The sequence below is a fragment of the Aptenodytes patagonicus genome, chromosome 3 (assembly GCF_965638725.1).
Source record: "Aptenodytes patagonicus chromosome 3, bAptPat1.pri.cur, whole genome shotgun sequence".
NCBI classification, from domain to species: Eukaryota; Metazoa; Chordata; class Aves; order Sphenisciformes; family Spheniscidae; genus Aptenodytes; species Aptenodytes patagonicus.
This window is the reverse complement of record NC_134951.1, coordinates 120,029,383-120,051,975: the sequence shown is the minus strand read 5'-3', so window position 1 is coordinate 120,051,975 and position 22,593 is coordinate 120,029,383. Positions and strand designations below refer to the sequence as shown.

The 22,593-nt window shown below is 39.7% G+C and overlaps 1 protein-coding gene across 8 annotated transcripts in view; it reads right to left on the bottom strand.

The window, feature by feature from the left end:
• Nucleotides 1–22,593, bottom strand: part of EHBP1 (EH domain binding protein 1) — a 229,358-nt gene that overhangs the window by 134,190 nt on the left and 72,575 nt on the right. For all 8 annotated transcript variants that reach the window (XM_076334976.1, XM_076334977.1, XM_076334979.1 and 5 more), the window contains exons 6-7: nt 6,803–6,984; nt 1,956–2,095 (exon numbers count right to left, since the gene is read on the bottom strand). In XM_076334976.1, the coding sequence (XP_076191091.1) occupies nt 1,956–2,095; nt 6,803–6,984 (322 nt within the window). The remainder of the gene's footprint in view (nt 1–1,955; nt 2,096–6,802; nt 6,985–22,593) is intronic.

Genomic DNA, 22,593 nt, shown 5'->3' with positions numbered 1-22,593 from the left:
TGCCCTATGTTTTATGTTCTCCCATTTGCTTGGGAAACTATGTGCACTCATTCTCCTTCAACATCCCTCTCATCCCTCTCGTTGTCTAACGTGGGAAAAGTTAGCCAGGCTAACGAAGCAACTCAGCTGCTGTAGCCAACACAAGAAGAAAAAGTCCAAGGCTGACCTTTCCCCCCTCAGGTTCCCTTAATGATGCATCTACAAAAAACCCAACCCAACCCTCCCATCTTGTATCATTAGAAAACAGTATCAGAACAGGCTGAACAATGAGCAGATATAGTGTAGAAGTATTTATTGCTTCTGCCTTTCAAGTAGGTATAGTAATGTTTGCTTAGAACAGATAATTTTGGCCTTTACAACAACAGATGGAAAAGCTGAAATGCCTTTAAAAGAACTCGAGCTAGGACCTTGTGTTGCACATCAGACAGCTCACCCTTCCCCATCTATCTCCAGGGATGTTCACTACATAGCCAAAGGATAGTGGACAGACTAGACTAATCTACATCAGCGTTTTGCTTGTTCAGGAATTGTTTGTTGGCTTGTTTAGATGCTGAATGCTGCAAGATCCATGAAGTTGAGGAGCAAGATCTGCTGCTTTTCAACTATTGTCCTGCACATGGGTTTTCTGTAGCAGTCCTCAGTGCAGTATCTAGGCATATCTTAATAAAACACATCTGCACAATAGTTTATATAGACTTTACATAGCCTCTCCTTTATGTGCCCTTGTCTTCTCTGTGATTATTGGATGGGCTAGTGAATATGTCAGGTTTTCTTTGGTGTTCTGACACGCACCTGAATTATTCTGGTTACAATGGTAAAGGAGAGGAAGACCTTGCAGAATTATTTCAGTGTGACCAGACTAGTATTTCTCCACTCCCTGACCAAGAATACATTATCTCAAATGTCTCTCAAATATTTCATTCTGGACTTTCCAATCTGGTCTGTGCCAGACACATACAGCGTAAGTAGAGATTTGGTCAGGGTACAAAATGTTTAGCTGAGTATGTAAAGCATGGAGAAAACATATTTGCATCCTTTCACAACACTAAATATAACTAAGTAAGAACTGCTTCAGGCTGAACCTTTTGATTGCAACGAAAGCTCGAAAAGATGTAACTAATATTTCATAACACCAAACCAACGTTCCTTAGGATTTTCAAGAACAGATTTGACAATTCACTTCTCTGCTTGGGATGCTCTTCCCCACCTTAGAGAAGGACCCCATTATTTCAACAGACACTTTTAAAGAGCACTGGCAGGCTTGAAGGCTGGCACCAGAAGTTCATTTGTCTTTTCCTGATTCATTACACTAAGAGTTCCTACAGAACTCATCTGGAGCAGTACTACATAATGATCTCCACCAACAATTTAACATCACATCCTGAGCTGACTTGCATTGATTAGTTCAACTATCCTGTACACACTAAGCATTTTCATCAGTAAGCAATTAAAATGTAGTTATACTATCTCACTTCAAACAACCTTACTATCAAATTCCGTTAAAGTCCTTTAACAGACTCCTGATTTCATTTCCACAAGACACCCCCACCCAAAAGTCAGAAGTACACTGCCTGGAATTACCATATTATTGAGCAGAACCTCAGCACCTACCCACGGCACAGCTAATTTTGCAGTTATTCTCACAAACTGTCTTCATTATTTCACTTCAGCTCATCCTCTTGCCTTCTTGCTCACTGACCCTCTCCCTCCATCCTTTTACTCCTCTGTTCACACTGGTTCTCTGCTTCCCTAAAACGCTACCTACTTAGTGATTCTCTCCTAAAAACAGGACACGGACACACACACAAATCAACGCTCTTAAATTCACAAATACTTTGTTTTGGTTTGGATTGTTTAATATTAAATACAAATATAGCATAAGGATAAAATCCACGGAACGCAGCTGGCAATTAGCAAAGGGATCTACATTTTACCATCCATGTGGCAAAACCAACCTGTAATTTTTGCAGCCTTTTCCTCTTGATTCACTCTGTTTTCTTCATCTTCTTCATTGTCTTCCTCAAAATCATCTAGATTTCCAATATCAGCTTGTTTCATACTCATCAAACTAGCCAGGCTTTGCATGTCTTCATCCCTAAATAACAAATTTCAAACCAGGCATTAAAATGCAGTCTGTTAATACTACCTCTGACACTGCTGCATTATTAAAATTCCTTTAAATATTTTTATGCTTTCTTTTCTTCAGGAAGGTCTCTGATCTCAGATCTGATCTTGCATATAGTGAAAGAAAATGAATACACTCATGTATATTAATTTCTGAAGGGAAAGTTTTCTGTTAACAAAATTCTAAAGGGTAAAAACAGTCCTGCCTTGCCTTAAGAGTCAATTTAATGACTGCTTCTCAAAATTTTAAACCAGCCCAGAAATGCTAGTAAACACTTATCTGGTCTCCTTTGGTTGAAGTGAAAATGCTCGGTCAGACCTACTGTCCATATGCTGCATGTGACACCTATCACTACATTCATTCAGAACTCCTGACACTGTTACAGAAATTAAAATCCCTTTTCTAAATATCTGAATTAATTGACAAGATAACATATCATTGACAAGATTACATATCAATGGCCAATTTCAATTCTTATTTGACTGTATCTCATGTATATATATGTTTCACATAACTGTACCTTTCATATCAAAGATATGTTTGATTAAAAGATGACAGCAGGCAAAGATTCAGAGAAATGGATGTTCTACATTTGTTTCATACAAAACCCAAGATTTTTGAGGTACATGATGTCATTCTTGAAGCAACAGCAGTCTTACCTCTTCTCTTTTAAAACCATTTCAATAGGTTTATTGAGATGATTAATAAATTTTTTTTTTTAGCTCCTTACAGTAAGACAGACTGGGGATTGCCTGGCTAGGGAGCACCTCTGCTGAAAACAGTCTGAGGATCTTGGTGGAGAGCAAGCTCTAGGAGAGCCAGCACCGTGCCCTGGCAGCCAAAGGAGGCAAACAGCATCCTGAGACACATTAAAACAGGACCACAAGCAGTAGACTGAGGGAAGTCATGACCCCCATTTACTTGGAGTTCATTGGACTGCATCTAGGGTACTTCATCCAGTGTTGAGTCCCACAGTACAGGAAAAGGTGTTGATAAACTGGAGCAAGGTCAGTAGAGGACCATTGAGATGCTTGGGGGCTGGAGCACTTGCCCTATGAAGAGAGGCTGAGGGAAATGGACTGGTTGAGCCTGGAGAAGAGATGGCTTTGGAAGGACCTAGCAGCAGCCTGCCAGCACCTATGAGGATGTTGCTGAGAAGACAGTGGTGCAAGGCAGGAGAATGACAGACAGTGAACGTAGATTGAAACCAGAGCAGTTCTGATCTGATGTAAGAAAAAAGTTGGAACAGTCATCAACAAGCAGTGGGATGGGCTGCCCAGAGAGGTTGTGCACTCTCCATTCTTGGGGGTTTTCAAGCCCCAGTGGGATAAAGTCCAGAGCAAACTGGTCTGATCACACAGCTGACTGCTTTAAGCAGGAGGCTGGACTAGCTACCTCTACAGGTCCCTTCCAACCTGAATTATTCTATCTTCTTTGAAGTTGATCATGACAAAACCAGATGCACAGATTTTGTGCCTTACAATGCCAAGAAAACTGTATAAATTATTTCAAAGGTATCACTTATAGGAATAAAAATTACATACTAATCATGCCTCAAATCTGCACAGAAACACAGAGGCGCTTAAAACATGGGATTAAACTCAGTGATTTAACATGTTGTTAAAATCAGAAGTTGTTTGGGGCAATCATTTGCTACTCTCTGCATTCAAAGTAATCAGCACTACAGAACCCGCAGTTACAAAGGACAACTAAGTACTTCTGTAATATAAAAAGTATTAATCATAGAATCATAGAATAGTTTGAGTTGGAAGGGACCTTTAAAGGTCATCTAGTCCAACCCCCCTGCCATGGGCAGGGACATCTTCAATTAGATCAGGTTGCTCAGAGCCCCGTCCAACCTGAACTTGAATGTTTCCAGGGATGGGGCATCCACCACCTCTCTGGGCAACCTGTTGCAGTGCTTCAGCACCCTCAGCGTAAAAAATTTCTTCCTTATATCTAGTCTAAATCTACCCCTCTTCAGTTTAAAGCCATTCCCCCTTGTCCTGTCACAACAGGCCCTGCTAAAAAGTTTGCTGCCATCTTTTTTATAAGCCCCCTTTAAGTACTGATAGGCTGCAATAAGGTCTCCCCGAAGCCTTCTCTTCTCTAGGCTGAACAACCCCAACTCTCTCAGCCTTTCTTCATAGGAGAGGTGTTCCATCCCCCCGATCATTTTCATGGCCCTCCCCAACATAATAATAAATATAAAATAAGTAACTATCAAGAAGTCAGAAAGACCTTTCCATTCATGCAGAATTCTCAAGGTTTCATCTTCCTGTTTTCATAACCAATAGGTTAAATCAACTCTTTAAGCACAGGGGAGAAAACATAGCACCCTATAGCGGCATTGATGGGCAGGCTCTTTCATGCACTGAAGACAAAAAGCTGGGAGCACTCAGCACTCAGATCTTGTACATCACTTGTTCATGCAGAGTTTAGAAATAAAAAGGTCTCCAAAGTACTACTTATTTTTACTGTCCTTTCTGTATTCAACAGGCTGCAGGATTTTCTTTATAAAGTGCATAAAAGAAAATTAAAAGTGAATCTCACTGTACAGAACTACTACAGTTTGTAAGAGATGTAAATAAACCTTGGCCTAGCTACCTTTCCTTGCATGTTCATGGATGTGACACCTGAATTCTCTCTTTTATTTCGACTAGTAGAGGACAGTCTCTATTCACACATACTGGAAACCAATGCTTTCACAAACAGCAGCTTATTTTTTTTCAGGTCTCTGGTTCAGTACAATGTTAAAGCCCTGTTGTTAACTTACAGTCTACCTGACTTACAGTCTTCAGTTTGAAACCTACCAATTTCAATGGGAAGAAGGTATATGCAATCCTAAATGGATCAGCTTTTACAAATTATGGCCTCAAAAAGCACTAAGAGCCTAGTATAGCTACTTACTGTATAGTTCGTGGATGCTGGTTGTTCCAAAAAAATTAAAAAGTTATCAGATACTGACTTTTTCATTCCCATTTTCAGCTGCAATACCATGTTAAAACACAGCTAAATACTTCAAAATATCATTCTTTTATGGTAGGTCAAAATGTGGTTCACAACACGTTAATCACAGAAGGGAAAAAGTAATAGTAATTATCTGTGGCTTTCAAAGCATGCAGACAAAAAGCCTTTTTGTGTCAAAATGTATGCCTTAACATGGCCGTCTGGAAAGCTGTCCATGCAACAGTTTTGGGGCACTTGTATTGCAGTGGCAATGTCTACAAGTGCATTCAGAATACTGAAAGCTAGAAGTAAACTGTTAGCCTTTTTGGGGGAAAAGAAATTTTAAAAGAGGTAAAAGAACCACTAGAGCACTAGTTTCCCCATCTACCGCTTTTTGTTCTGCCATTTGTATCAGAAATAGTGTGGCCAGCATGACTAGGCAAGTGATCGTCCCTCTCTGCACTCAGCACTGGTGAGGCCGCACCTCGAATACTGTGTTCAGTTTTGGGCCCCTCACTACAAGACAGACATTGAGGTGCTGGAGCGTGTTCAGAGAAGGGCAATGAAGCTGGTGAGGGGTCTGGAGAACAAGTCTTATGAGGAGCGGCTGAGGGAACTGGGACTGTTTAGCCTGGAGAAAAGGAGGCTCAGGGGAGACCTCATCGCTCTCTACAACTACCTGAAAGGAGGTTCTAGCAAGGTGGGTGTCCATCTCTTCTCCCAAGTAACAAGTGATAGTACAAAAGGAAATGGCCTCAAGTTGCAATCCTAATAGATTGGATATTAGGAAAAATTTCTTCACCGAAAGGGTTGTCAAACATTGGAACAGGCTGCCCAGGGAAGTGGTTGAGTCACCAGCCCTGGAGGTAGTTAGAAGACGTGTAGATGTGGCACTTAGGCACATGGTTTAGTGGTGGACTTGGCAGTGTTAGGTTTACAGTTGAACTCGACGATCTTAGAGGTCTTTTCCAACCTAAATGATTCTATAATTCTATGATTCTCACATTCCCATATTCTAGAGACAGAAAGGAAAAGCAAAACAGTATGGGTGACAAATGATCCATCCTCCAGCCACAAGAAGTTGTCAACATCTGACATCTTGAATCTGACAGAAATAGCAGGAGAGGTTATAGGATCTGCAAAAATAATCTATATCCTCTGCCCTCCAAAGGCTGTTGAAATAAGGAACAGAACCAGGTGAGTGAGTAGGGGCACTGGTAATCAGTGCTCAATCAAACTCTTTTCACAGGATGTTCTTGTGTTCAACCCAAAATCTTACTTCTGACTCCACCCTCTCTCACCTTACAACTGTCTTTGTCCTTCTTTCATTCTTTGTGAAAGATAAATAGGTGAAATAGAAGTAAGTTCTCCTTCCCACATTTCCCTTGCAGTCTGCTAAGGGTATTGTTGGATGAACATACACATACACATGCACACAAATGTACACTCCTGCTGCTTTCAAACCTGTAGATATTTTTAAGCTGCTATTATCTAAAATGTCTGTAATGGTAGAGGACAAGACGTGTCTCTAAAGAATACAAGACTAAAATCAGAGTAAGAAACGACTTTTACTCAGCTAAGAAATTAAGTATGGCAGGAATGATAGGTATGCTGAAGGATACTCTCAAGTTCTGCCATTCTATACAGAAAGAGCTCTTTATCCAAAGAATTCTGTGAAAAGCCAACACAAAGCAGGCTATCTGGTTAAAAAAAAAAAACAAAACTTACGTGGCTTTTCCTTCCCTCAGGAAAATACAAGATAAAGAGAACTGTAGTGTGGCAGATACCACTTTCTTAGACAAAGGCTTGAATTTTAACTTGACATCTGTCTGTGTAGGCATGGGGCTTGCATATTGCTTCATGTTGATGCTGCTGGTGGCAAGCGCTTTTCTGCGTCCAGAAGGAGATTCCTGAAAGCAAAGGAAAAACAAAACTAACGTAAAAGGTGCTGTTACACTAAAACCTGCGTGTGCATAAAACAAAAAATACACTTATTAAATCTGCATCATTCTTTTTTCAAGTACACAGGCAGCAGGGATTGCTATGGTCCTTTCTAGAGACAGAAACCCATTTCTTAAACTAGGTCAGCCACTAATGGTGGCCCTTTGAACACTTGCTTAGTGCAATGGAAAAAAATAGGTTATTCATTGTGATTAGTGGTCTTCCATAAGAGATCCTAGGTCTTTAAGGGCTTGAGCTTGTAGTAGCATCCACAGCACACATCCATTTAAGCAAGCGTGAATATATCTCTATTCCTTCTGATAGCAATCTGGACCAGTTTTGTCCAAACTTGGATAGTCCTGGACTAGGACTTCCAACCTATGGAAGACATGGGATTCAATTATCCATATATTTCTTTACGTTAACAGTATGAGGCCATCAAGTTAATATGTTGAACTGCTATCTATGTTCAATGCTCAAATACAATGCCTGAATATTTTTCAAAGCAATGGTACTTCTCACTAGTGTTGTACATGTACTATTAAGAGTGACAGGTTTCTGAAATTAAGTTGACAATGCTTCCAAAAATATTGTTAAAAATTTTGCAAGGGAAAAAAAAATAAAAAGCAAGAAGAGAGAAAGATAAAAGCCTAAGCTGTTTTTCAAAAGCCTAAGTTGTATTTCAAGATAAAGGTGTTGCTCACAGTTTAACAATTCAGACAAATTAATCTAAAATGCATCTAAGAATCTACTCTCTTATTCCATCTAATATCAGTATCAGCAGCAAAGGAACGATTATATGTAATAAAGCTCCAGTAACAAAAATAAAACAAAAAAGCCCTGCTGTTAACTCTTTTGAAAAATATTCTCAGAATAAGACGTTTTACTGCAGCTGACAATTTGTGTTGAATAAAGTATACTAATTCAATCAAAACATTCAAGCATCCTTTTTCAAAGTACTTGACATTTCCGCCCAGTAGAATAAGTCAGAATGTAATATGTCATCCCCTAATAATACCTTGTTTAAAAAACTAGCCTTATCTGTCAGATTATGCACTGCAATATTATACAGAACTATTAGTGCATGTAGATACCTTATGAATGAATTTCAAAAATGCATCAAACACTTGAGAAGGATTTAGGCCCTCTCAGAAGAAATACTTAAGAATATGCAAATACTCTCAACTGAATCAAGTTGAACAGATGCGACTATCACAAACAATACAAGTGCTCTTTCTCCAGCCACGACTGTCAATCAAAGAGCGAGATTAAGGTCCAAGGTTATGACAATGTGTAAAATGGAAAGTATGATCAGGGAGTTTCAATTATTACACAGATATGAACAACAATAATCTGTTATTGTACCGTACCTTTAGAATAACTAAACATTACAACTCATTGTAGTGAATGCAAGATTTACTGCGGCACCTGTTCAGAAAGCAATGTGAGAGACATGGCACTTCTTTGCGTGTTCTCCAGGCAAATGTAGGGAAGCAGCTTGCATCTTAACAGCAACTTGTTTCATAAAGCTAAATTTTCAATATTCACATTATGGTGTGAAAATGGTGGTCAAGGTGAATAGAAAGGAAGTTTGCTTAAACCTCTTCTAGTTACTTTTTTTAAGTACCTTTAGAAAAAATTGGCATCTATAATGTGGTGTGCAAATATTTATGCAACTGGCATGGTAAAAACTACTTGCCAATTCTGGTGCATGTATGTGCTTTTCTGCCAAACAGAAAAGGAGCAACCAGGAATTACAAAGTAACTTGGAGCCACATGGAGAAGACAAGCGGCAACGGGTACAAGTTGCACCGGGAGAAGTTTCATGTCAGTATAAGAAAGAAATTTTTTACAGCGAGAACAATCAATCACTGGAACAACCCCCCCCAGGGATGTGGTAGTCCCCACCGCAGGAGATTTTCAAGATGCGACTGGACAGGGTGCTAGATGATCTCATCTGGGCTCCCTTTCCCACAAAAGGTTGGACCAGATGAGCTTTCCAGGTCCCTTCCAGCCTGGGCTGTTTGATGGTTCTACAATTCTAACTTGAATATGCCCTCACCTGCAGTCAGGCCAAAGGAAAACATTCCACCCATAGGCTATAATGACTAGGAAATATTTGTCACACTTTGGACTTGACCCTTATTTGAATCGTTTGGGATAAGCTTATGCTTGCAGACAAAAACCAATTATGCCCTAGCTGGTTTTAAAAATCTGTATTATGGTATCAGTGTTATTCTCACTGAAATGATAGTTAGCAATATAACTCGAATATGTGGAAAGACTCTTCATTTGTTCACTATTTCCAAATTATGCAATTAGGTTTTCCTTTAAAAAAAAAGTCAGGTTTTTTTTTTTAATTTCCTTTTTAAAGAACATGCATGTCTCTTGTCATGTCCTCACTCCCCTTCATCAATGAAAACACCCGAAAAAAGATCAGGTGTATATACACCCAGTGAGAAACGTGTAGGGAACAAATGACGAACATGGGTACTTGCTTTCAGCCTTCTGGATGAACCTCTGATTAGCCATACCATGCCTGTATTCTGATGTATTCGTCGCAGTTTGACTATGAAAATCACTTCCCAGCAGCTGTAAACATCCCCAATTTATCAAAGACCTAGATTATTTCCTTGTGTAGCTACCAATGCCTTCTCAGTGCTGGCTCACCTGTTACACCCCATGCTACGAAAGCAACACACAGACCTCCCACGAGGTCCCTGCGAGGTATCATAGGGAACAAAAATACGCTTCAGTGACTCCAAGAAACAGAAGATGTATTTGGGGGCAGAGCTACTTTCTCTTGGTACAAACACAGTTATCTTATCTGATATCATAACTGAGATGCATGTTGTCTTTATCAAGGTGATTTTACTAAAAAAGTCAAAGCAAACAAGCAAAGCCAACCCAATGGTGAATCTGAAGAGAAAGGACAGAGCATTAAACTTGCAAGCATCCAAAAGCTGGACGTGGACATCAAGGCAGGTGAATTTTGGAATGATGTGGAATTACATTTTCACTTAATATCTATTTATTGTATAAATTATCATCTTGCCATTTGTGGCTTCAGATTATCTGGATCAGAGAGTGAATAAGAGACCTGACTCAGGAAGAGGTGAAGTTCTCCCAGTGAAGATCATCATCAGCAATTCCTTGTGAAATCTGCTGGGGTTAGCTGGTGTAGAAGAGGAGGGAGACAAGAGTGCAGGCAGCCCTGTGCCTGAACAAAGGGGAGAAGCCAGCCATGTGCAAGAAGATTCTCTTAGCACTAAATATCCTGAGGTGCTGTGAAGAATAAGACATACTTGGCAATCAAGTTCAGTCTTCCTGAGAAATGAATTCATTTAATCATCTTTTTGTGGGCCAAAGGCAGAAGTTGACTTTTCAGGTTCCAATTGCCCATAAAAATCCAACATTTGTAAATTTATCATGTTAAAAAAAAAAAAAGAAGGAAAAAAAGAAAAAAACAAAAATAGACAGTCTCTGCTCTTTCAAGTTTTATTTTCCTTAACGTGTGAGTTTAAGTACATCCTCCTACTCTCCCAGAAAACTGTGTTAGAAGTGTTGCAATGTTTTCTCCTTTTAAGCTTTATAGGCTTGGCCTTACATGGTTTTAGCTATGTAAGTAGAGTGGGAGAAACTTCTTTTTTGCCCCTGAAAAGGATATTCTCAAGGTGCTTAGGTCCATGACTGATTTCACAATGGATTATGTTTTCTACTCTGACATACAACCAACTTTTAAAAAATTGTTTTTAAATGTGAGAACATGCTAATAACCACTTCTTACAAAGGTTGTAACATTTTCCTCAAAAAAACCCTACATGCTTCATGTAATACAATCTGAGTTATCCCAGAACCACAGAGAAATTTTTGCGCAGAAGAATAAATAATTTTTAATCAGCAGAGACAAAATAATCCAAGAGAAATACCTATGAGTAGGGTATACAGGAACAGCTTCAGCAGTAGGCTGGAATGAGTTATTTCAAACAGAAGCGCACATTGGTAAGATACTAAATATGTAACATCCATTTAATAGTAAAAGTCTGATCTGCTGTTACTTGTGTCTCATATGAACACATGGAGTTTTGTGGAAAGTAAAGCAGGAATCCCAATGCAAACATTTTAATTGCTCAACTTTTCTCATTTTAACTATATAACCAAAGTTTAAAATGCGTAAGGCTCAAATATCCCTCCAGGTGTTTTACATACATGTGACTGCCAGAGTTGCCACATCACGTTTTGTGAAAGGGTGCATGGAAAAGTCAATTTTGAAATCACAAGAGGGAAACGATCTGCGTGATAATAAAGAGACATGACAAAATACAACACAACTATCAAGATGGAGTTAATTCTGTAGAAAAACAGTAATTTGGAAACTCTTTACTTTTTAGGAAAGGCAATGCATTATGCAAACAAAATCAACTATGATATTTCGAATACCACAGAAAGACAGACGATAACCTACAATACTGGTAAAATACAAATACCTCTAGGTTATCTTCCAGCTCAAACATACTACCGTGTTTGAGAATGGGCACTGTTTGGTTCATAAGATAATATGTGGAATCCTGGTTAACAATCTTTTTTTGTTGTTTCATGTTTGCTACTGTATAGTTCTAGCAAGAGAAGCAGCATACTGGAAAAAAAGGAATTCTTTTAGAAATCACCAATAAATTATTAAAAAAACTAGTTGGTATGTTAGCAGAAACTACTGAAGCCTATCTTCATGCATAACAGAACAATGGCCGTGCTGGGTCGACCAAAGGCTCTGAGAAACCTGTATATTATTTACAAAGTATATTGTTTACAAAGTGATCATTATAACTTAAAGAGTAAAAACCACACATAAATATATAGCAATACTTCTCCAGAATACTCTCCTGTGTTGGGGAATTTCTGCTTTTGTATTCTACACTTTTATGTCTTTCTCTCGCAAGCAGCTCCATCCCCCTTGACACACTCCTCCTACTATTCCCCTTGGTCCCTGAAATGCCTCTAACATACACCATATTTTGGGTGAAATAACCCTATCTGTGCACTACATCAAACTGTATCAGCTGTTCACAGCTGGGGAAGTAGCAGGATGTGGTGTGTGCCTGGCTCTGCACTACACCGACTGGCTGGTTGATACTCGTGTATCCTGGTACTTTAGGAAATCTGGCAAAATATAAAAAACTTGGAATTTAAAAAAAAAAGAAAAAGAGCTCAAAGCTAGCAAAATAAAAATGAATATAGAAAATAAAGAGACTTCCTAATAACCTGGAGTACTTTGATTTCTGAATTCAAACAAAGAAATATGCAGAGCAAACAATACTATGTAAATCAATAGAAGTTGCATTCCTTTTTAGTATAGAAGAGTATTAGTGGTAATGAATTTAGGTAGTTCCCAATTTCTAAGCACACTGTATGTGTTTGTACAGACTTTAAAAACATTGTCATCTCAGATACTAGCAAAGGTGCAATTTGCTGGTGCCTTTACTGATGTGGCTGTTTCTAACCAACTTTTGGCCTTTAATGTAGCATCAGGACACATGATTTAGGAGCTAGCGGGGATATGCGAATGCAACATGCAAGTGAACTGGAACCTACCCCAAAGAGACAAAATCCTGCTCTTTTTCAAGTTAATCAGAAGCCACATAGCTGCAAGTAGTGCAGAGTCAGGCTGGGATGAGCTCTCACTGCATGGAAGCACCTTGCACTCAGCTCTGTCAAAGCCAGAAGACCTATAGTACATACACAGACATACATTGCAAACAGGGATTTCAATACCTATGGGTGGGTTTTCAAGGAGCAGTCCCCAACGTTATCCAGCATTTAAGTTATATAACAGCATTTTAAGTTACTTCCACAAGCCCTCAAACTACCATCATATTACAATTTGGGGGGGGGGGAAGGGAAAAATTAACACTGGCCAAACAGCAGTCAGTTCAAATGAAACCAATGAAGCTTGATTTACTGTCACAGCTACAGAACCAGACTCACTTATCTCACAAATTTCTGTCTTTTCAATACTGCAACAATGCATCATTCTCTTCCACAATATTCATGACTCTGAGTGGTGTCAGACATCCCAAAAGTTACTATATAGTAAGTGCTATCCTTACATAAAGATCTGCCTAATGTAAAGGATCCACATATCCTGATCTCTTTCTACAAAGAGAATGTGAAGCAACGCTATGATGCACTAGCCTTTTCTAGGAATCATCTCCATCCTTCCCTGCTAAAGCAGACCTTTCACAGCAAATAGGACTAAAATACTCTGACAAAGGAATTAAGACCAAATAATCTGTGCCACACAAGCAAAACAAACAGCCCATTTTTACTTGGAAGATGATGATCACAGATGACAGTCAGTCACGTCACACTATCAAACAGTGCCCAACTTTCTTCCGAATGAAGCAAGTCAAAAGATTAACACCTCTATATGAAAGGTTTGAACTCAGACTCTTAGTTTAAAGGAGACCCAAATAATGCAATAATGCAAATTTCATGCAGCCTTCTTTCCTCAAAAATGTACTTTTAGTGACCTTGTGTCCTGTAATTACCAACTGCCTGGTAAGTCTTCTTCAAGGTTAATATAAGAAGTGCAAGTAAGTAAGAAACAGCTTTGTATTTTCTGTTAAACTGGCTTCACGTTTCTAGAGTTACACAGAATCAAAATATTGACCAGGTTTTGTTCACAGGGTATGTTCCTCTGGGTTATTTGGGCTGGGGAAAGAGTCCCTCCACAGAAAACAGCAGAATACATTTTACCTCTCCACACCTGAGCTCAGCTTGCCTATACAGACCTTCAACCCCTGCTGCACTGCAGTTTTTAATCCCCAAGAGTCAACTGCCCTCCTTTCGATACACACGTATTGAGAAAACACAGTAAAATATTTCCATTCAGCACAAACTAGATCAAAAAGTACTGTACTACTTAATTATTTAGATACTAAATGGTCCCTCTCCCTCTCTAATAGAAATATATTTAAGTGATGTGTAAGCACTGTACAAGCATCATCCAAAAAAGACCTGAGGAAGACAACTTTCCTAATTGGATATTATTATTTTGTCAAAAGAAACAATGAGTTTTGACTGTCTTTCTCCCAGAAAAGGAAGACATACAGCGTAATATTTTTAGAGGCTGCCTTTTCATGTTTTACAAAAGCAAATGCTAAAAAGCCCACAAAGATACGCAGATTTTAAAGAGGAGCATTCTGCTGCACACTTGGGCATAAAGTAATTAGACAAAGCAATTTTTCTAGCTGTAAAAACCCATTGAAACAAGCTTTGAGGATTTCACTTTCCTTTTGCTTCAGAATTAAATGGAGAACATTTTGAAGGAAAGCTGTCCTCTGGCACAAACCCCACTGCCCCTACAGCCACCACACACCGCAGGAGAGGAAATGGGAAAGTTCCCCCTCTCCCGACGCTGGATGCCAGCCCCGCCGGCTGAGTTGCAAGCGCCATCTTGCTTAGATGAAAAGATCACTGCTTCACCGGCAGAGCAAAATGGATCACTACAGAATTTAATTTGTGAGAGTATACAGCAATTAAATGCTAAAATAGACAAGCTACAGGGAGCTCTCTCAACTGGAGAGAGCAAATTAGAAACTATGTCAGTTAAAATAATTTGGACAGTCGGATGGGAGATTTGGAGGACTGAATACAGGCAGCACAATCTGTGCTGAAAACTTGTTTAAAAGCAAATAATGGTTCAAGGTATCCAGAACATTATTAAGAATTATGACGCATTTGAACAGAGAACTTTATGTTTAAAAAATTCTGCACATACCAGAAAAGTCTGAGCCCTAGACATGAGGGCTGGGAAGGAAATTAAAAATATGTAAGTGTTGAAACAGCTACACTTGATTTTATTTTATATATTTATTTGTGATGCTCACGAAGTGACCATCGTCCTTGCCAGATTGGGTCAAATTATTTATCATATTGGTAATATCTTAGGTTTAGGCTAAAAGACCACTTCAAAAAACACAAACATGATGGTTTTTATAGCACATACAGATTAATGAATCATTATATTGGAAGCATAACACACCGTTTCTTACTCAGCACCAGTGGAGACAATACTTTCAGTAAGCAAAAAGAAAATACAATATCCTACTACAGCTACTGTCTTCTTGTGGTCTACTTTTAGGACAGCCCCATGAGATTTCACTAGCACCCTGAGAGGCTGAGGTACGTAGTGAATGATTCTTTCTGACCAAATATCATACCTGTAGGTGTGCTCAAGTAACCTGCTGTGGGTAACAACAGACCATTCATCTTCACAGACTAATCCTTTGCATTCACAGTCTCTGGAAATCTCCAGAGATTAACATCAGATAGGAAGTTTAGAAAGTGAAATGATACCTAATAAACTGAGGTAATTCATCTACACTATGCAAACTACCACCAAGAAAATTTGGAGGTCCTGTTTCGCTAACAAAAAATACTATTAAGCTTCTTCGACAACTACGGGACAGATGGCAAAAAATGTGCTTGACCAAAATTTTAGTCAAGCAATTTATTAATAGACCATGTGTGTGAGACAGGTATCCCCTCCTAAAGTAGGCTTGATGTTTACTAAGGGCAATAGAAAAAAGTTGTCATTGTTTAACCTTAGCTGGCAACTGAGCACCACACAGCCACTTGCTCACTCTCTCCCCGCCCCCCCCGGTGCGATGGGGGAGAAAATCGGAAGAGTAAAAGTGAGAAAACTTGTGGGTTGAGATAAAAACAGTTTAATAATTGAAATAAAATAAAATAGTAATAATCATAACAATAATAAAAAAATATACAAAGCAAATGATGCACGACGCAATTGCTTACCACTCTCCGACCGATGCCCAGCCAGTCCCCGAGCAGCGGTCCCCCCCGGCCAGCTTTCCTCCAGTTTGTATACTGAGCATGACGTCACATGGTATGGAATGTCCCTTTGGCCAGTTTCCTGGCTGTGCCCCCTCCCAGCTTCTTGTGCACCTCCAGCCTTCCCAGTGGGTAGAGCATGGGAAGCTGAAAAGTCCTTGACTAGTGTAACCACTGCTCAGCAACAACTAAAACATTGGTGTGTTATCAACATTATTCTCATACTAAATCCAAAACACAGCACTGTACCAGCTACTAGGAAGAAAATTAACTCTGTCCCAGCCAAAACCAGGACAAAGGTTACAGGTGAGCTGGACAATTTTAATAAGTAGCAGAGAACTATTGAACACTGAAATACCCACATCCTTTGCTAGGTTGAGTAACTGCTTTATCTGTCCATTTAAAAAGTCTTCATTGCTTTCTCCTGTTTCGTAAAACAGGAAAACTTCCTGAACACTCTTCCACAGAAGGATGCAATGAGATTGATAACTGATGTTGAGAAACATTTGCTCTAGTAGTTGTAGCCTTTTTCCTCCTTGCTCTTTCAGATCGCTTCCTCTAGAGATGCTGTGCAAGTTTCTCTTTTTCCATTAATGACAGGTTTAAATTTACTGTCAGATGCCTTCAATCACCTGCTAAACTCTGTCTGTCCTTATGCTCTATGCAAACATTACTGTACCTTTGTAAAGTACATGAATTTTTGCTTATGTTGTACTGCTCAGGAGCCCTGAAATACTTGACTCTCCCGTATCACTTAGCAGTGACAAAGTCACATCCTTTCCTGCAATGCCTAGATCCCTACATGCTGAGCTCACTAACGCCCTAATATTGTCTGGTATTCTGCTTCCCTTTCGCAGCCGTTGGGATCACTGCATGGTAGGGACTGCCTATTCCTTTCCTGGCCCCAAATGCTATAGCAGCCAGTTACATGACCATCTCCCCTGGGCCTGCTAAGGTACATGGTGCAGCTATGTACAAGTCTGCGTGTATTACTACATAAATCACTAGTAAGCAAAACCTGTTTTATTAATGATTAAATAATTTATTAATGATTAAATCATTTTTAGACAGCAAAGACTGTAATCATAAGTCCTACTGTAACTGCTGAACAGAATTTTAGTTTTGCCATCGGCACAGGACACAAGCTCACGAAGGCTCGGCCGAAGTTGGCAGAGAAACTTGTTATTACAAACTGGCTGTTTAAATCCTCAAACCTTTGCTCTCAAAGGAGCAGATTTAAAGAAGTCTGGGCTTGAGCTGCTGCTGACACATGGCAGGTGAGGCTGGCTGTTGGGAAAGGCGCTGCATGCAGAGCTGGCAGTTTGGCAGAAAATAACAGCCCTTCATTTTCTGTGAGCTGTGTGCTGCTGAGCTGGATCCTTCACAGCATGCTGTCCACCTCTGACAGCAACTCCCGCGCTCTGCTTCGGCTGGGGCACTTCCAAACAGTATTTCCCCTGGTTCGGGCTTATTTTTCTCCCTGCTTTTGGAGAGTTCATTGTATAACTGTATAGTATTTCTGTAGAGTTAGCTTCAAAACAAAGTAGAAATACAGATATAATTTACCTAATGCTAGAAGGCGAGAAACAGCAGATGATAAAGTTGGTTCCTAAATTTTTAGCTGAAACTGGACTAAAAAACACCTATTATGTGAGACCTCCTCCCCTTCCAGGGGGAGGACAGTGGAGTTGACTTGATACCCACAACTTTATTTACTGCTCAGCAACTTATAACTCCACATTTTTCCATGTATTGACTAAAGAGACTCACAGGTTGTTTTCCAGTTTTTGCTTCTATTTTTAAATAATAGGCAATACCTGTTATAAAATCTAGATTTAAGCTCATCTGCCAGTGCCTGGCACTTTAGCTCTAAATTTGCCTGGCAAGAAGTCTCCATTTTTATGATTCACTCTATTGCTCACCTGCTCTATGCAGAAGTATCCCATGAACAGTGCTACTGAACCTTCATATAGTTACACAAGAGAGATGTCCAGTTAGTGTCTCTTGACAGAAGACAGTCTTTACTGGAAAAATAAATGTTTTTTATAAAGAGGGTAAACTAGTTATCTATTTATTGTTGGTTTCAGATGTGAAAAGCCCTTCTGTTGCTTACAGCTTCTTTTAATTTTCCATTCTAGGCTCTAAATTTGCTTATTCTGTCTTGGTGTTCACTTCAAGACAAAGACCCAGAATTTTTGACGTTAAAAAGGTGGATTTGAAATAATACCTCAAGCTCAGCAGTGAATATTTAACTTGAGTTCAATATAAGATTAAGAACAGTCATTGAAAGGTCTATAGCTCCATACATCAGGTCGTGCCTACCTGCAAGCCTCCTCCTGAGGAAACAAATGCCATGCAGGAAGACACACGATACAGACCCCAGAATTAACTCCAGATTATTTAAACAGACTCGCAAACGTAAACATATTATTCAGCTCCTTTGTAATCTCCAACAAGGAAGCAAGTTTGAGGTAACGCTCATTAAAGAAAAAACAAGGTCAAAAGATTAACTGCTCCAGCGACCTTATATACTTTCATTCACCTTTCCAGAAAATATTATATTTTTAGATGGTGTATAACATTGTCTAGACTTAATTATCTAGCATAGATAAAACCTGCTTAAATGGGTTTTGTAAAATACCAGTGTCATCAACCAGTTGTCATTATGCGAGGATAACTTCCATAGAGTGAATGCACAATATTAAACGACATAAAATTTGCAAGGTTTATGACACAGAAAAGCTTTTAAAGGTGTCAAGCGAAGGTTTTATGACTCTTATGTTACATTGTTTCTGTACTGAAAGTTGACCTTAACTTGAACAGCACAGAATGAATGGATGTATGGTCTGTAATCACAGAATAGTTTGGGTTGGAAGGAACCCTTAAGGGTCATCTAGTCCAACCCCCCTGCCATGGGCAGGGACATCTTCAACTAGATCAGGTTGCTCAGAGCCCCGTCCAACCTGAACTTGAATGTTTCCAGGGATGGGGCATCCACCACCTCTCTGGGCAACCTGTTGCAGTGCTTCAGCACCCTCAGCGTAAAAAATTTCTTCCTTATATCTAGTCTAAATCTACCCCCCTTCAGTTTAAAGCCATTCCCCCTTGTCCTGTCACAACAGGCCCTGCTAAAAAGTTTGCTGCCATCTTTTTTATAAGCCCCCTTTAAGTACTGATAGGCTGCAATAAGGTCTCCCCGAAGCCTTCTCTTCTCTATGCTGAACAACCCCAACTCTCTCAGCCTTTCTTCATAGGAGAGGTGTTCCATCCCCCGATCATTTTTGTGACCCTCCTCTGTAATGCCTGATGGCTGTGCGCTGAGCAGTGATGCTCACACAGCGACTGTTCTCCTTGTCAGAACCATGAGCCCTTGGGTCAAATTATTTATCATATTGGTAATATCTTAAGTTTAGGCTAAAAGGCCACTTCAAAAAAAAAGACAGCATGATGTTGTTTGAAGTGAACATCTCAGTTATTATTGGAGCACCAATGTATCTCCATTATTAAATTCATGATTGTGCTTTTTTTATTCTCTTCCCTCTCGCTCACAATTTCACTTTAAGCACGTGCCAAAACCACCAAAATACATAATCCCAAAAGGATATAACACAGTTGGAAAAGTCCCCCAAACTACAGAGGAATTATTGGACGTGCTGGTGCTCCTCCCTGTCTCTGTATTTCCCAGCTACCACCCTGGAGGACGCATTTCAAGACCACCGTAACTCTTACAGCTTCATGGCCATGATACCAATCACAAAACTCAGTCTGGAAGAGTTGCCTCTTCAAGAAAATGTCTTCATACAAACATACAGTTCTCTTGCCCGTGCCACTTTGTTACTATTTCTTTTATCCAAACCTGCAGCTCACTCTCAGGGACAAAAACTTGGTGAGACAGCTTTAATATGCAAAATCTACTCCAGGCTGTTATCTAAGAGCAGTGTGGTTTGCAAGTGATGGTTCCTGTGTGCAGCACTCCCCTCTACAGAGCAAAGGAAGGAAAAAAAAAAACCACCACTGAATCAATGGATCTAGCCAATGCCATACTGCTGACGTGCGATTTGAATCTGATGTATGCAGGAAGAAGCAGGGGGAAAAGGGTAGGTATATAACTAGGGTAAAAGGGAGGTAGCTGAAAATTAAGATCTGTGTGAAGCTAGAATAGGGGCATGCTCACACATGTAAGACATCTCAGCTGTCACACCCTATGTACACACAAAAGTGAGAATAGTGTATGGTGCAGGTGTAGTTACTTATTTTATATATCTTTTTATAAACAATCTACATTTTAGCAGCAAGAACAAGCGTAAAGCATTCCAAAATGCAGCTCTGCAATAAACAAACCTCAACTTTTTAAAAGCCCGTCCATCCCTCCAAACTGGTTTCAGTATGAGGGAAACAGCTATATGGATTTCTTCTAACTTTGCACTTAAAGTAAAATTCACCTCAAGGCTGACAAGCATAAAAAAATTTCAGTCCAATGGGTGATTTTTTTTTTTTTAAAGCTGCAGTAGCCTGAAAACAGGGGCTTGTAATGAAGCTGCCCTGTCAACCATAACCACACTGTCACTAGAGCAACACAATCATATTGCCTGTGCACAGAAGCAATGCATTTAACATTTTCTTCACTGTGTATTATCTATTAGTTGAGTTTGTCACAGAGATATGTGGCAGTTCCCTGCAATACTTACGAATATACGGCAAGGCATACAAGAACCCATCCATGTCTGCTTCAGCACAGGTTTGTTGTCTTGTATTTTGGCAAACAACTTAAAAAAATCCTCCCTTCTCTTATCTTAGGTTTCTGTTAAATGCTGTTACTATCAAGAAATAGAAGTCGTCCCAGGCAAACATCTCAGATCTCCCCATTGCTATTCACTATTATTAATGCACATTGCATGTTCAATTCTCCCTTGCTGCTTCCATGAAAAAAGCTCTTGTCAAAAACAGATTTCATTTTTTCTGTGTACGCACAAATTAGTTATGGATGATTAACAAAGCATTCATTCTTTTATTTGCTTTGGCTGAGACTTGATCTGTGTTACATTCATGTGAGGGAAGCACTTCATTTTATGTTGATTAAATATGAAACACTGTACTGTTGATAAAAAGTGTTCTGTTCAGGGCTGCATATTATACTGACAAAAGATGCGTGTTCTTGGGCTAACATTTTCTTAAACAAGTTTTTCCAGATTTTTAATTGCAAAAAACTTGATACACCTTTTTTTTTTTCTCTTCTCACCAAGTACTGGGCAGCACTTTATGTCCCAAAGCAATCTGCTGCAGTTGTAACAAACAGCAATAATTATTGCTGTTTGTTAACATAATGAAAAGAAATTTTCAAATTCTGCCCCACAATTTGATTTCTTTAAACATAACCCGCATTATAAAACTTATCCAAAAAAAGACTGCAAAACTAAGCAGGACAGGCAGCAAATCATAATTACAGGATTCTTCTCCTATTACATGAAAAATATAGTGAAAATGAAGATGTATTGGAGAAGTCTTATGGAAACTTAACAGCCAGTTGTAACTGAAAGTTTGGCCCTGATCTGGTGTTACTGACCCCAGCTATCACAGGGTAACACGTGTGTAAATGCTCATCTAAGACCCATAAATCCTCCATGTCCGTTAAACACAGAGATATAGTGACACCAAAAAGGACGCACTTCAGTTCAGGAAGGTATTTAAGCGCATGCCTGACTTCAAGCATATGATCTACTGTAATTATATCAAGTTAAAGAAAGCCATGCGATTAAGCACCTTGTTAAATCTGGAAACAAATTATTAGCCCTTATAAAACAGGAGATTCTATCTCAGGGTTTACAGCACATGAAAACAAACACGTGCACGCGCGCACACAGAGTATTATGCATACTTTTGCAAGAGGGGATTTATTTTTAGTGTAACTATATAGCAGTAAGTGCAGCTCCTACTCAGGTTAGGAGGAGGTCTGGCCACAATGACTTCTAAGCCACAAATCTCATCCAGGCAATGTGGTCTCATTCTTTTCTACACTTCCAACAAAGATCAATGATATTTCACCTTAATAAAACCTCTGTTAACATCTCTGTGACACAAAAGTAAGTCTATTAAATGTCTGTCTTAAACATCACCAAAAACAAAGCATGAACTTAGCGTTTTCATCTTACTACCAAGGAGAGTCAGTCTACCACAACATGAGGCAGGAAACAATCCGAACCAAGGGAAATTCGATGCAAGTTAGGTTTATAAAGGATGTCTAGTGCTCCACACAGAAGGTGTTTTCTTGGGGCGCCTCTGAAATACCTCAGTGCTGGATGAGGGGAGAAGATGGAAAGCTCGTTTTGATCCAAGCAGGCTATCACATGGTCTCTGAGCAGCAGGTCTCTGCTCCCCGTGAAGGGACATGGTTGTTAGCTGGCAGCTGTTTGAAGCACCCAAGACCTGTCTGGAGGAAGGTCCCTCCAGAGCTGATATGCTGCGGGTAGGGCAAGAAAGGGCCAGCGAAGGCAACCAGGCCCATCTGGAGCAGCTGTGCTGCAGTGCAATGTGTGAGCTCCTGCAGGGCACGAGAAGCACGAGGGCTCCCAGAAATACCCATTTCTCCTCATCTCCCTCATCCACAGCAGAGGCACAAAATAACTCCTGGCTGATGCTGTGGCTGATCAAATGGTGTTTGACTCCTAACTCATCTCCTACCTGCATCCCGCTTTTCCAGCCACATGCTCCTGCCTCGCACCGACCAGCCC